The 15765-nt window shown below is 35.0% G+C and overlaps 1 protein-coding gene across 2 annotated transcripts in view; it reads left to right on the top strand.

Annotated features, from left to right (window-relative positions):
• Positions 1-195: 195 nt before the first annotated feature.
• The window catches only part of xpo1a (exportin 1 (CRM1 homolog, yeast) a), a 28982-nt gene continuing 13412 nt past the window's right edge, over positions 196-15765 (top strand). Inside the window, exons 1-14 of one of the 2 annotated variants that reach the window (XM_073906179.1) lie at positions 196-453; positions 1318-1447; positions 1532-1633; positions 4818-4890; positions 7170-7231; positions 7946-7990; positions 8072-8253; positions 8371-8419; positions 8536-8655; positions 10401-10529; positions 11705-11863; positions 12477-12674; positions 14307-14445; positions 15646-15765. The exon at positions 15646-15765 is cut by the window's right edge and continues 62 nt beyond it. In XM_073906179.1, coding sequence (XP_073762280.1) covers positions 1322-1447; positions 1532-1633; positions 4818-4890; positions 7170-7231; positions 7946-7990; positions 8072-8253; positions 8371-8419; positions 8536-8655; positions 10401-10529; positions 11705-11863; positions 12477-12674; positions 14307-14445; positions 15646-15765 — 1504 coding nt within the window. In that variant the 5' untranslated portion in view covers positions 196-453; positions 1318-1321. Of the gene's footprint in view, positions 788-1317; positions 1448-1531; positions 1634-4817; positions 4891-7169; positions 7232-7945; positions 7991-8071; positions 8254-8370; positions 8420-8535; positions 8656-10400; positions 10530-11704; positions 11864-12476; positions 12675-14306; positions 14446-15645 lie in introns of both variants that reach the window. The other variant, XM_009294702.5, reaches the window with a different exon arrangement.

The following is a 15765-nucleotide window of genomic DNA, read 5'->3' as shown; positions in this document are numbered from 1 at the left end:
CTTGCACATGAGACCAAGGGCAAAAAGACGCGCTGGGTGGGGTTTACCCTGACATACAGCGCTGTAAGCCAATCACACGCGAAATAGCAATCCGCGCTGCCCCCTCCGACCAATCAGCTGCTGAAGAGGGCGTTTCTGCAGTCCGAATTTTACGCGGCGCTACGGGCTGAAAACTAAACCGAGATGGAATATGCCAGTCTGAACCGGTTTCAACCGGTCTTGCGTGTGATGCATGAGACTGGCGAGGAGCTGGGTCACAGTCTCTCGCAAATATCTGCTTACAAAACAACGGTTTTTCTACACGAGACTAACGAATAAACTGACGATTGGTTTGATGCTGATGTTATAAAGCGGAGTGAGAAATTTAAGGCGGGCTGTGAGCCGTTATACAGACAGAGAGATGAACTAACACGAGCTGCTGCCTGAAAGAGGACCCGGACTCAATTACTGAAGGCAATAATTATAAATAACACCGAAATTGTGTTTTTTGTGGTATCGTTTGCTTTGCTTTGTAGTATGTATGGTTATACAGTGAGGTAGCCAGCTAGTTAGCATTTAAGGTGAAGTTGCTAGATGCTCAAACCGCCTTTTGAGTATAGTTTACACATGCTATTGTGTAAAATGAGATAAATCAAACAGACTATTTTTATATATAACGTTATACCCGAAGTCTTGATCTCGTTTGGACGCTGCGCACGTTTTCCAGGACACCTAAACATAGTTGGCGACCCTAAAGCACGTTAGCATTGTTGTTTTTCAAGCGAAAAGAGGAGATTGATTAAAACAGGTAAGTTAAAGGTTATTCTTGGGGTGTTTGGTGTGGTGCTTGTCTGTTTTACGTAGTAACTCCTGCGATTAGAGAGTTGAATGAAGTGCTAGTTTGTTGACACACTGCCTGATGGTGGCCAGAAACGAAAACGCGTTTTGTTCCTCATCGCAGCCCGTAACTGCAGAGCAACTCATGTGGGTTGCTTGGTGAAAAGTTTAATTGGTGTATATTAAGATATTTACTAATCATTTTCTATACGTGGAAAAACACACACATTACATCTAATAGATGTTTTATAATTTTATAAAAACTTTTTAATTAACGCCCTTTCACTCACAATGGAGTGTACTTGATCATAAATGAAAGCTTAAATGTTGTGTATTGTGTGTAAAAGCACACCACGTGGAATGACCCACTGGTTTACTGTCTAACTTGTGATATCAGAGTTCACTCTGCGTAGATAACTACTCTACCGTTGCCTTGAGTGTTCAGACAAGTGTCACTATTAATATTTAATAACTAAAAGATGATGGCTTTGTCTCCTTCAGCTCTATGCCGGCAGACATGACCATGTTGGCAGATCACACAGCACGACAGTTGCTGGACTTCAGTCAAAAGCTCGACATCAATTTACTGGACAATGTGGTCAACTCCATGTACTATGATGTGGGATCTCAGGTATTCAGTAGTTCATGACTAGAGGTCATTCTGATCCTTTAAACGTTTATCGTACATTTAAAGATGTTTTTTGCTTTATTTCAGCAAAGACTGGCACAAGAAGTTCTCACCAACCTGAAGGACCATCCAGATGCCTGGACCAGAGTGGACACCATATTGGAGTTCTCGCAGAACATGAAGACTAAAGTATGTTTAGTCCAGCTATTGAACGTAGGCATGGGACGGTATAAGAGTTTGGCAGTATGATAACCATGGCAGGGTTCAACGGCTAAGGATATTTTTTACTAGCCCGATTGGACCAGCGGTGCAGATTTTTACTTGCCCTGCCAAAATTTTCACAGGCCCCGCACCAAAAAAAAATTATAGCTATTTCTTAGCCACATATTTTAAATAATGTGTCAAAAATAATGTCTGTGAATCTAGAATTTAAATATTCAGAAAATGTTAAAATATTTAGCAGTAAAATATAGCAGTATGGAAAATGTGCAGGTATTTTATTGCTAAACAAAAGGTGGCGGACTTAAAAGTGATGACAAACTATACAAAACATCACTTCATTTTTTTTCCTGGTGTTGTACACATGTTAATGTCTGTTTCCACAATGTTAGAAACAGATGTTTTCTTTTAGCCTCATCATTTGATGTTGTCGTCTCTGCACTGTACTGGTTTTTACCAGGTTATGGAAAAAATAACATGCTCACAACATCCAATCAGATAAGAGGAACCGAAAAGCAATATGGTGTTTACGACTTCACAGAAAAGGTAGCATTCAAAGACTTAAAAGAACTAATTGTTTCTCAATTCTAACACTGTATTTGCATACAGTTGACAAATTGTCGCTGGCAAATAAAAATTTAGTGACAAGGCAGTTAGATCATTAATTTAGTGACCATTCTGTCTACTGTCCCGAGCATCTCTCACTTTGGACCCAGGTCATCGGGCAGTCCTTATTGTTGAGCCCTGCATGGATAAAAATATCATGGTTTCATCGTATTGTGATTCTTTTTAAATGTCTGGGTAAAAAACAAAAACTTTTTTCCCCATTAAACACAATATATTTTATTTTAAGAAACGTTTTAACTAGGCATGGGTTGGTATAAGATTCTGACGGTATGATAACCTTGGATAAAAATATCGCGGTATTGTGCTCAAGGCTCTAAAATATATATTTTTTTAATGTCTGGGTAAAAACCAAAACCTTTCTTTCCCTTTTGAATACAATATATTTTATTTTTTGAAAGATTTATAATATTTTGGAACAGTAAACATGTCAGGCTAAATAATTTAAATGAATTATTGACTGTTGCCGTCTTTATTTGTTTTAAAAACACTGATTTCTTTACAATTTAAAACGGCATCTTAGGATATCTTTTTCTACTGGAGATACTGCTATTCTAAAAATCAATCAAACAAACAAAAAAAATAAAAGTCTTGCACACACCTTAGGAACGGTATTACAGAAAATTTGGGGAGGTTTCAAAACCTTGATTTTTTTTTTTTATTTTTTTTTTTCCCAAATGACGGTATACCTGGGGTCTGTTCTTCATACCTCGCCTAAATGATCTAAGGCAGGGGTGTCCAAACTCTGTCCTGGAGGGCTGGTGTCCTGCATAGTTTAGCTCCAACTTTTTTAACACAGCTGCCTGGAAGTTTTAAGTAAACCTAGAAAGAGCTTAATTAGCTGGTTCAATTCAGTTAAATTGGGGTTAGAACTAAAATATGCAAGACAACGGCCCTCCAGGACTGAGTTTTGGTACCCCTGTTCTGAGATGACTTAACAGATCCTGAATCTTTTAGTCTTGATGACTGATCTCTGGCGAATTTAGTTCTTCAAACTATTTCGCAAATCAGATTAAACTGTCTGGATGAACTCATCTGAGATTTTTGCGTGTGTTGTGAAGGATAGATCTATTGATCCTCGAATATATGATCAGCAATTGGCTAACGGCACAGCAGCGTAATGACATCATCTGATTAATATTCAATTATCAATGTGAGCAAAGTTGCATGAAATTTGTAGTAAACTGTTTTAATGTTGCGCAATAACTTTCCACCGTTGTTGTGGGGTGCAGGCTTTACACTTTCATGTGTCAAGAGTATTTAGCTATTATTTTTACATTTAAAGTGCATTTTCTTTATTATAGTAGCATAAGCTTATTTAAGTTTCTTAATCAGTGTTAGGAATAACTGTTTAAGTTTAAATCCAAAAATCATTTTGATATTAATAAAGGTGAAACTTTTGCGAATCATCAAATCATGGTCATATCAGCTGTCAAAACGTGCATGATTTCATAAATGATGATTTCTTTAAAAAAATATATATATTGAAATTGTACCAAAGCTGGTACCTTACAATTGTATGCGTTTGTATCTAAAAAAAGTCTATGTTAATAAATGTTCTGTTTGAACCCCTTAAAGAGAAGTTTTATTTATATAAAATATTTAACTATACTATTTTCCCAAATGTATACAACTACTGTATGAAAATATCAGCATTTGGTACATACTTTCAGTATTAGCTGTGAAATGAGCCGATTTAATCCTGTTTGTATGAAATGTGCCTGCTCATGAGCAGGTTTGAGCTACCAGAACTGTTACTATGATAACAACTCTCAGATGAGTTTTGAAGAATGAAATGATCCTGAATTGTCAAATCATCAATAATGAAATCCAGCTAACTAAATTATCCAAGTACGAAGAACAGACCCCATGAGCCACAGTTGAAAAAAAAAAAAAAACATAATTTGTTTTTCCACTATGAAACAACTCCACAAATTCCCCCAACATTTGATCATTTGCAGATATTTAAACATTCAATTTTAGTGAAGTCTATACAGGGTTATTTTACATTTGATAATTTAATTCATCTATCTGTACTACTAGAAAACTATAAAGCACTGTTCATTTTTATTTGTTTTTTTGCTACTGTATTTACCAATGGTTGTGATTGGTCTTTTGTATTTTATGCAGTACTGCTTTTCAAAATTATCTTAATCAATTCAAAACAACAAATTCTCTCCAAATAGAGCCCAAATTATGCCCAATATTGCAATATGTAAAATAAAATATTGCAATGTCTGTTTTTCCCCCCCCCTTTTTGCTCAGCCCTACTTTTAAAAGCTGCTTTTGCTCTAAAAAACTAAATAAAATAGTCGAAAAACATGTAAAAAAAAACAAAAAAAAAAAAAACGTACATATACCATAGAAACGGTATAACAGAAAATGTTAGCGGTTTTAAAACCTTGACTTCTCCAAACCCAAGAAAACCTTAAAACCGGTTGTCATCCCATGTCTAGTTGAACATCAATCCTAATAATTCCACAGCATTAAGCTATTGTTTAATCTTTTTTTTTTGTGATTTGTATTACAGTACTACGCTCTACAGATACTAGAGACGGTGATTAAAACACGCTGGAAGATTCTTCCACGAAACCAGTGTGAAGGTGATGTCCTTTTTCAGACCTGTAAAATGTTTGCTTTGTTCTGAAGTATGCAATTCATTTGATCGCCTTGCATTTTCTTAGTTCGGTTTGCATTTCAAAGTGTACTGAATGTGCTAATGTAATTATGCAAGTCACCTGTTAATACAGCTGTTGTTTCATTGGTCAAAGCTGTTTGTGTTCCTCTGCATCATCTCTCAAGATTGACAAGTTTGTGCTTCAAGGGTTTTGTGGCTTTATCTGTAGCTGCTGTGACTCACGCAATATGAATGCAGCTGTCATTCACACTTTAACTGATAAATTGTTTAGATTTACTTGTATTAAATTGCACAGGTTTAATTGTAGAAATAGCTAACAATACATTGTATGGGTCAATTACTATTAGTATTATTATTTTTATTTATTATTATTATTATTATTTTTATCATTAGAATGTTAACCCTTGTGCATCCCTAAGGACATTTTTGTCTTTTTCAGTTGAGCTTTTTTGATAATGTTCCCTGTGATTAATGTAATTTGCATAAATTTTAGCACAGGCATGTATTTTTATTGGAATTTAAAATATATTTCCTCAAATTAGTATTATTATTATTTATTTTTTTATACTTGGTGCAAAATAAAGTTCCTTTTAGGGCCTTCAAGACAAGAGAAAACCAGTATTTAAGGGGGTAGAATTAAAAAAAAAAAATCAATGCATATTTGGTACAGTAATTATGATTAGAACTGATGCTGATGAGAACATCAATGCCAGTTAAAGTAGAAAAAATATTTAGATTTTAATGGAATGGACATTTTAGTTCATAAAGGAGCTGAGTGGCACACTACATAAATAAAAAGAATGCTGGTGGTTATCATTGACACATCCAAGACTAATTAACAAAATCAAAATTAGCTTGACGTATAGTACATGAAAGTTGACGAATGTTTTTTAACTGTCATTTTTGTAAACAAACCAGCATTTTAAAGATTTAAAATTCTGAAAATTAACGAAGTATTATGATTACAACTGATGCTCAAAAATCTACATCTGTGAAAATAGAAAAAAATTAATATATATTTTTGTGGTCTTTTTAGGCAATGACATTTGTCTTTTTTTTCCTGCATTGAGGAGCTTCTTTTTTTAGGATGCATGAGGGTTTATAAAAGATCATGTTGCTTTAAAAAAAAAAATTACTTTTCCTACTGTAAACTATAATAAATTATAATTTGAATTACAATCAAAATGTAACTTAATTTAGCCAAGAAGTTAATTTGAGCAACTTTAAAGGCAATTTTCCAAATATTTAGATTTTTTTGACCCCTCAGATTACAGGTATTCCAGTATCTTTATCTCAATTAAAATAGTTCTGTCTTAACAATCCAAACATCAATGAAAAATGTATTCATTCATGATTTTTGTTTCATTTTCCAAAAATGTACCTTTATGACTGGTTTTGTGGACCAGGGTGATATTTCAATTAAAATATGCAATTTCTCATACAATTTAAAGCTTCGTTTTTTTCAGCATTCTTCCATTGCACAGATAAAACAATGACACAACACTTTTATTATGTTTTTATTTTTATACATAAAGCAGTTTACAAACAAATACTAGACATTCCATGACAGCAGCAGCAGTTCAGTTAATAAAAGAAAAATAATCAATAGATGAAAATTGAAGGCATATTTTAAAGAACACAAGTGGGAATAAGTAAAGGTTTATTTTCCAGGTGTCAATTTTTTGTTTCAGCTGTGATAACTGATGTTCTTACTCAAATAATCACACACTGCTTCTTTTTCTATATAACATTTATTGTTATGAATTGTGATACTGCTTGGTTTGTTGGTCCATTTAGTCAGATTGCTCCAGAAATCATTTCAGGTTATTGTTTTGGTGCAAATCATTGCAATGTTAATATATGCCCAAATGAACCAAACTAAGAAAACACGCAGAGTTTCAAAAACAAACACTTATGCATAAACCGCTTTAGTCTCAGTGGAAGAGCTACATATAAACATAGTGTCATATAAAATGCTGGAATTGACATCTCCATTGGGGTTTTGTCTCGTATCTGTTAAAGTGCTCTAGAATTCATTTCAGGTGATTGTTTATGTGCAAATCAGGGCACAATTGCTCCTTGTATGCCACAAAATACTTAAATGAACCAATAAAGAAGAAAGTATGCAGGATTTCAAAAACATATTATAAACAAGTCTTGCATAGACTGCTTTAATATCAATGCAAAAACTATATAGATTAATGTCATGTGCAAACCTGGAACTGACATCTCTGTTCTACACAGGAATTAAGAAGTATGTTGTTGGGCTGATAATCAAGACTTCATCTGATGCCAACAGCGTGGAGGTAATAAAATTTCTCTTGATTTTTATTTATATATATATATATATATATATATATATATATATATATATATATATATATATATATATATATATATATATATTTAATCTGGTCTCATGAAATCTTGTGCATGCATGTTTTTGAGCCCTTATTCAATCTTTTTTTTACTTGTGTAAATGTGTGTAAATATATACATTTATTTATATTTTTATATTAGTTTCATAAATATTTGTAAGTTATATGCTCCTGTTTAGATAACTTATGTACAGTACAATTTGTTAATTGATTGTCTTTTAGAGAATGTATTGCATGAAGTCTTTTGTACCTTTGCTTAGCAAACAAGTGGTTTTAATTGGATTTGGAATGTATTTTTTAATTAGTTTTTTTTTTTTGTGTTGGGTTTTCAGCTCTTGCTCTCTCAAAATCATTTAGCATAAATCCACAGATTTCTTTATAAAATTCTGTGCAGAAATAGCAAAAACAAATATACAAGTTCCTAATCTCTAATAGCTAATTTATTTAGTCTTCTCCACAGTGACAGTACTGTAAAATACTAGTATTCATCCTAAGATGCTGTTGAATGCTTAATTGGGTTAAAAGTCATTGAACAACAGTGGTTTATTCTGTAGACCGTTAAAAAAACCCATTTCTTTATTTAGCAAACTTCAACTTCAGTTAATGGATCTCCTCCACACTGACTTGTATTTTTGCTTTCAGAAAGAGCAGGTGTACATATCGAAGCTCAACATGATCCTGGTGCAGGTAAGTGTGGTTTCAGGAATGTTTGTGGTCCTAGTCATGTTTATTGTATTTTGCTGATGTTCTGTTCCTGTGTGTGTATAGATCCTGAAGCAGGAGTGGCCCAAACACTGGCCCACATTCATCAGTGATATAGTGGGAGCGAGTCGCACCAGTGAGAGTCTGTGTCAGAACAACATGATAATCCTGAAGCTGCTCAGTGAGGAGGTGTTTGATTTCTCCAGTGGTCAGATGACTCAGGTCAAGGCCAAACACCTGAAGGACAGGTACAGATGTCCTGTCAAACATGCCACAATTACAGACCATGTCAGTGGTGCTGTTGGGATGTGGTTGGCAAGATAATTGTTGTAATTTCTCTCTTTTTTTTTTTTTTCCTCTTTCAGTATGTGCAACGAATTTTCCCAAATATTCCAGCTATGCCAGTTTGTAATGGTATGTTTGAAGCACAAAATCACAGTACTAATAAAGTATTTGTTTTGATAATTAAGTGCAATTTAGATCTCTCTGGGCTGCCCTTCTTTATTTAAATATAATGCTGTTTTCTTCAGGAAAATTCCCAGAATGCCCCTCTGGTTCATGCCACATTGGAGACACTCCTTCGTTTTCTCAACTGGATTCCCCTGGGCTACATATTTGAGACCAAACTCATCAGCACGCTGGTGTACAAGGTAACATAAGACAAGCTTTTCTTGTGTTAATATTTAAAGAAGCAATTTTATTTTGGAATTTTAATTTTTCTTTTATTTATGAGGCCTCATAACCTTTGATTAAAGTATTAAATATACAATTTACAATATGATAACATCTGATTGGCATTTAATTGCATAGTGGTGGGATAAACCTGTCACTCACATGAGATCCACCAATAGCGTTCCACAACCATCCAATCAATTCCTAGTAGGCATAATTAAGACACTTGTTGTTTTTCTTGTGATTGTGTCGTTGAATTTTTTATTTTTTTTTTCCAAAATATATTAATTGCCTTTTTTCTCTTTTGAACTGAAAATGACAAACTTATTATAAAATATTGAATCCTTGGGAATAAAAAAATTAAAATGTGTCTAAAAATAAATGTATAAAAAATACATTTAAATTAGTGCCTGGAAAAGATTAATCACAATTTATCACATCCAAAATAAATATATTTTTCTCAAATATATGCATGTATGGGTGTATTTATACTGAATATACATAATAAATATACACAGCACTAAGGATGCAACGATTAACAGATTTAACTATTAACTGTGATTTACTGTGTGATTAACTGTGATTCGTCCCGGTTAATCGTAATGGTTTCTCAACACGTGTTTCTGCATGGAACAAAACTGCTGCAACTAAGCAAAGGTATGCCAACTGTGTTTTAGTTTGAATTGTGCACACAAGTTTCAATGGAAGCGCGCATTTTGCGTGTACATATTGGGAGCAATGTGCTCACAATTTCCAGGTGCACCTAGTTTAATGCCGTGAGTGCACCATGGGTCACGTGACAAGAACTGACAGATCAGCGTCATACTTTGTCTGGAAAATACACATTTCTACTCCGAAGAGAATAAAATAAAAATGCCAAGCAATTTTGTAATCATACACTACGATTACAAAATTGGTTGGCTTTTTTATTTTCTATTTTCTTGATCAATAGTGCCTTTCAGACAGCGGTTTAGCAGTCTTTAACTACATTTGTTCTAAAAGGGAAATACTTAGCTAATATGTAGCTTATATTTACATTAGACGAAAATAAAAATATATATATTTTTTAAATTCATTGTTCTGTTGTTTATTTTATGTAAAGTTATTACTTGTTTAAATATCAAAAACATTTTTTTCACTTATTTTTAAGTCTTTAATTGTATTGGACTATTGTTTTTTTATTATTATTATTTGTTACTGTATTTAGTTACTGAGCAGCAATAAATAACACTTAAAGAGTAAGGAGTTTTCATAGGATTTTTTAAACTACTAGTGTTTTGAAACCGTGACTATAATCGTACAACCAAAATCTATAATCGTTGCATCCCCACACAGCGCACACATGTATCATGTCAACAAAGCTTTACTTTGGATGAGTTTAATTTTTGCCCAACACTGATTGAAATAAAATACATTTTATTAAAAAAAAAAACTGAGCATTAGATTTCGCTGTTTTCTAATGGTGATTCAGTTTATTACATTAAAACACTCATGTAGCAGCACACAGACTGCTGTCACTCCTCTCACAAAGGCGCACTGTCATTGGTCCAGCTTGCCATTGCGTAAGAAAGAGAGGAATATTATTGGAGCGCTGGCTTTTGTCATGGACTCTCTGCTCAAAGCTTTGTGCCTGAGCTGGTGCTCCTACATTTATATCTGCTCACTCATTGAAGATCGCAGACTTTTTTAGAAAGTGTAACTTGTTTTCTGGCTTCTTCCACAGTTTCTGAATGTTCCGATGTTCCGGAACGTCACTCTGAAGTGTCTGACTGAGATCGCAGGTGTCAGTGTCAGTCAGTACGAGGAGCAGTTTGTGAACCTGTTCACACTCACCATGATGCAGCTCAAACAGGTACACACACAACACACACACACACACAGTCACTTTCTTCGGAAGAAACTGATACTTGTTTTATTTAAGGGACCACTCACCTAAAAAGAAAAATTGTCATTATTTACTCCTCCGCTTTCCAAATCTTCATTCCAAATCTTTCTTTGTTCTGTCGAGCACAAAGGATCATGTACTAAAGAAAGCTGGAAAAAAATTCTGTTTAAATTTCTCTTTATTTGTATACTGCTTTTACAATGTAGATTGTCAAATCAGCTTAACATAGAAGTTTTAGTAAATTGAAACCGTGTCAGTCCAGTTTTCAGAGTTAAAGTTCAGTGTGGTTTCTTTTTCACTGCTCAAAGTTCAAACACTGATGAGCAAATCCATCTCACAAGTCCCAAACCAAGAAAGCCAGTGGCAACAGTGGAGAGGAACAACTTCATCAACTGACGAAAGTGAAGGAAAACCTTGAGTTAATCCAGGCTCAGTTGGACGTGACAATTTCTCCTCTGGCCAAGCTTTTTGTGCAGAGCTGCAGTCTAGGCGCTGGAGGCTGCCATTGACTTTCTCAGTATTTTTTTGTTCTTGCTTTGGATGCCAATGGCTGCTTTTTAAATCATTATTTAGTATATCCTGTTTGTGTTCAACAGTAGAAATAAGTTCATTGAAGTTTAGCACCTCCTAAATGTGAGTAAATGAGGACTTTTCATTTCTGAGTGAACTGTCCCTTTAAATTGTTCAAAATTGGCCCTGATAACTTGTTACAAACACGTTTTTCATAAAGGCTGTTCTTTTAAACGTTCCGTTCATCAATGGATCCTGGAAAAATGTCAAGATTTTCAGAAAACTAAAGAAGCTCTGGTTTAAGCATTAATGTTCAGAGATGTTTTTTTTGAGCAGCAAATCGACATTTTAATAGGATTTTGTAGGATTGTGTGACAGAATAAAAATAAAATGCTGAAAATTCAGCTTTGAAACAGTAATAATCACATTTTAAAATTTGAGCGCATTAAAAACAGCTTTTCAATATTATAATACAATTTCTCATTTTTTCCTCTCTTTAATCAAATGAAGGCAGCTTTGGTCAGCAGAAGAGACATTGTTCACAAGCACTAATGAGATATTTTTTTTAGAAATGAAAATGACATCACGTCTGCAAACATTGATCTATTCTGTGGTCATACTGTGATTGGCAGATGCTCCCGCTGAACACAAACATCCGTCTAGCGTATTCAAATGGAAAAGATGACGAGCAGAACTTCATCCAGAACCTCAGCCTGTTCCTCTGCACCTTCCTCAAAGAGCACGGGCAGCTGATCGAGAAGAGACTAAACCTCAGAGAGACTCTTATGGAGGTAAACACGCACACACTGAAATCTAGAGAAATCATGCTGAAGAAATACATGGAGAAAAAGCATGTTCTTCACTCTACTAAGGGTTCTGTATAATCCATGTCTTGGGGATCCACTCCAGGTTTTTTCATTCGCTCACAGAAAAATTGATCAGTCTACTCCATTTTATAAGTTATATGTCTCACGAAGGCCTGAACACAACATCTGTAATGCTATGTTTAATGGTTTGGGAATTATTTAAAAGGTTTAATAAATTAAATTACACCAACTTAAATTTGTCCTTTTTTTTTACTTTTCTAATGCAAAAAAATACCAAATACTTTACAGATATTTATTTAAAAACATGCTAAGTTAACATACTTGTTTAACTATAGCTTTTAAAATACACAAACTTTCAATATTAAATGAATTTAAAACATCTGTTCTTTAAATTCTATTATTGTCAGCTATTTAATGTTAAAGGAATGTGGCCATGTTCTGAACTGTGGCTCCTGTTCAGCTATAATTTAGATCCTCATTGACGTACTGCGATGTGACTTTGCGATATCCATGCTTAAATGATATCTCATGTAGTCCTAACTCACTAACAGTGGTAATCTGCCTCCCATGTGCACAGGCCCTGCACTACATGCTGCTAGTGTCTGAGGTGGAGGAGACGGAGATCTTCAAGATCTGTCTGGAGTACTGGAACCATCTGGCTGCTGAGCTCTATAGAGAGAGTCCCTTCTCCACATCCACATCTCCACTGCTCTCAACCAGCCAACACTTTGACGTGCCGCCTCGTAGACACCTGTACCTACCCGTGCTCTCCAAGGTCAGTCAGCTAATTATCTAGGCTAATTATCTGTTTTGTTTTTATGTGATAATTTATAAGCTTTTAATTGATAATTGATTTTAAGTGTTATCATGATGTAAGCAGCATAAGGAGCTGTTCATTCTATGTGTTTTTTCTTTTAAATGCTCTACTTTTTTACTGTTTTTCAAAGTAAATACACTGGTTGGACAGGTTTGACCGTTACGTTTGCATCTTATAAAGCGCTTTGCACGTAAACGTCACTTTTTTTTTTTAGCTATTGTGTCAAACTGAAAGATCTTTAACTTGCACAAGCAGCGCAGCTCATCACTATCAGGTCAAGAAGCAGTGGACCAATGAGAAGAGCGTGGAAGAGGGGAAAGCGTTGCAAGCTTCTGTTTATAGTAGTGTTGCCATGACAACTGTTTTATTTATCGTTATATCATGGCAGGGGTGACGTTCCTTGTGACTTTGTCCAGACATACCGAGTTATGATGCATCTTCAATCGCTTATAACATTGTTTTCCCATTGCTAATGAGTTCGTTGTTGTCATTACATCACGTTCATAATATTGCGTCACATGGACCTCGTGCTGCACTGCGCTTTTTTTAAAAAACCCATTCTTGAGCACTGCGTCTTGCATTTTTAGAAGCATCGTGTGAATGAGCCCGAATAAAGTTGCTTTAAAGCATAAGTCTCAAACTGCACAAGCAGTTTTGCTCCAATTTTAATCAAACAAGACTACTTTCAAGACTACTAGAGACTATGAAGCAGGTGTAAGTTGGAGGTGGTTGAAACAAAATTACGCATAGCTGCGGCCCTCCAGAAATTGAGTTTGAGACCATTGTTGTAAAGTAACACTAGAAATAAATGCTGGACAATTGTGCTTGTCAACCACAAGAGGGAGCTATGAGCAGAAAAGTTGCATTGTGTTGCTTGAACGCCGCATTCACTTTGAAGGGGTGACGTCAGGCGTTGCCGAACTACATCGTGAAACCGTCGGTGCTGCTTCAGAGGCGTTGCTCGCTGCAGAAGTTGGGACTTGCTCAACTTTTCAAGCGCCGACAGAAGCGTCAGCCAATCAGATCGCTGTATCCAAATACACCAGCTCAGACAGTGGTCTATTGCTGACTAATTTCATTGGCTGACGCTGCTATGACGATCACGTCAGCCCCAACTTCAGACACGCCCTCTGTCAAGTGTTGATGCTGAAGCCCCGTGTGAATGGGGTGTAACTGGTATTATAACCAAAACAAGAGTTGATTATTTTGTAAATATTCAGAGGAAACTCTTTTTTTTTTCCAACAAAGTATTAAGTTCTAAACAAGTTTACTTGTATAAAGACGCTTAGTTGTTTGTTAAAACGTTAAGGTGTATACATTTATACTAATGTTTCAAAAAAATCTTTTTTTGTGAAGCTGTAAAGCAACAGGGCAATAAAGAATTGAGTCAGTATGTTAATATGTCATAAATAATAAAATGAATACTCTGTAAAGCCTTCAAGCATTTGGTGCTGTGATGAACAACATGATAACAAAATCCTGCATGCTTCTATGTGGTATCATAAGATTGCATAATTGAATGCATGTCTAAAATGCACTTCAGAGTTTTTTGGTGGGAGGAAATGCTCAGTGTGTTCTTGACTCTTTCAGGTGCGTTTGCTCATGGTGAGTCGCATGGCCAAACCAGAGGAGGTTTTAGTGGTGGAGAACGATCAGGGCGAAGTGGTGAGAGAGTTCATGAAGGACACCGACTCCATCAACCTCTACAAGAACATGAGGGAGACTCTGGGTAATTGACTGAGCTTATTCAGATAGAAAGATGTTACAGCAACCATGTATTCAAGAATTTTCTGGTATGTCGTGGAATTTTAGAAGGTCCATTCCAGACATAGAAAGTCAAGGAACTGTGGTTTCGTCCAATTTATGGAATGTTAGGGATTTTTGTTTGCATTACTTTCTATTTGTCAATTTTATTTCTGTACAGCGTTTTTTTTTTTCTACCCCCTTTTTTCATGCTTATTATACATTGCATATAGTTAAATTATGCATGTTGTGAATATTAAAGTTCTGCAAATTGTTTTTTAACTGTAACTATTTTAATATGGTTATTATTTTAACTAGGGCTGAACTATATATCCAAAATGGATTTTATAGCAATAATAGTCTATGCAAACAATAATTAAAAGTACAATCATTTCTACTAATTTTATATGCCAAGCATTTGTGTGCTGCATGCATAAGTTTATTCAATTCTGACCAATCAAATGTGGCCTTTACTATTTACCTCCACACCTCTTTGTTAGTTGAAAATCCTAATAGAGCTGAAAATAAACACTAATGCTGGGAGACGAGAGGAAAATGACATCAGCAAATAAGAACCTGGATTTCAGTCAATAGTGTTTTTTTTAAAGTCTAAATGTCAGAGAAGGGTCTGGATGCAGACCTGGTGCAGTGCAGTCTGAGCTGCATCCAATGCTTTTTAAAGCGCTCACCTAACCCTACCCGTCACAGTGATGTCACTCACTCCATTGAGTGCATAGTGTCTGACATTGCATCACTGAGTGATGCAATCTCAGCTTGCATCATAAAGGCTGCATCCAGATACTATTGAAATGTTTGCACCTTGACAGTTTTTGATTTAATTGTCTCATAAAAATATCCATGACCTGTTCATTTTAGGATTATTGTCGTAAGTTATTTTTAAATGGCTGATAAAATAGCATGTTTCAAGTAATTTATATAAATAAGAAATGTCTATTGCAACGACAATATTGCCTATCACATATAATCCCAATATTGTGCAGCCCTAATTCTAACATATTATTGTAATATTATTAATAAATGAGCACAACAGTGGCCTGTTTTTTAGTTCATTAGATGTCATGAAAATTCTGCATTTTAGTCTGTGGAAGTCAGTGAATTTTAAGTTTGGTTTAAAATGGGAATATTGCTGGAGGAAGCTTCATCTTGATCTCTTTCTCCTCTCCAGTCTACTTGACTCATCTGGATTATGCTGATACTGAGCGTATCATGACTGAAAAGCTTCACAATCAGGTGAATGGCACCGAATGGTCCTGGAGGAACCTGAACACGCTGTGCTGGGCCATCG

Source organism: Danio rerio, chromosome 1 (assembly GCF_049306965.1).
Source record: "Danio rerio strain Tuebingen ecotype United States chromosome 1, GRCz12tu, whole genome shotgun sequence".
NCBI classification, from domain to species: Eukaryota; Metazoa; Chordata; class Actinopteri; order Cypriniformes; family Danionidae; genus Danio; species Danio rerio.
The sequence above is the reverse complement of the archived record's forward strand: the minus strand, read 5'-3'. Positions and strand labels throughout refer to the sequence as shown.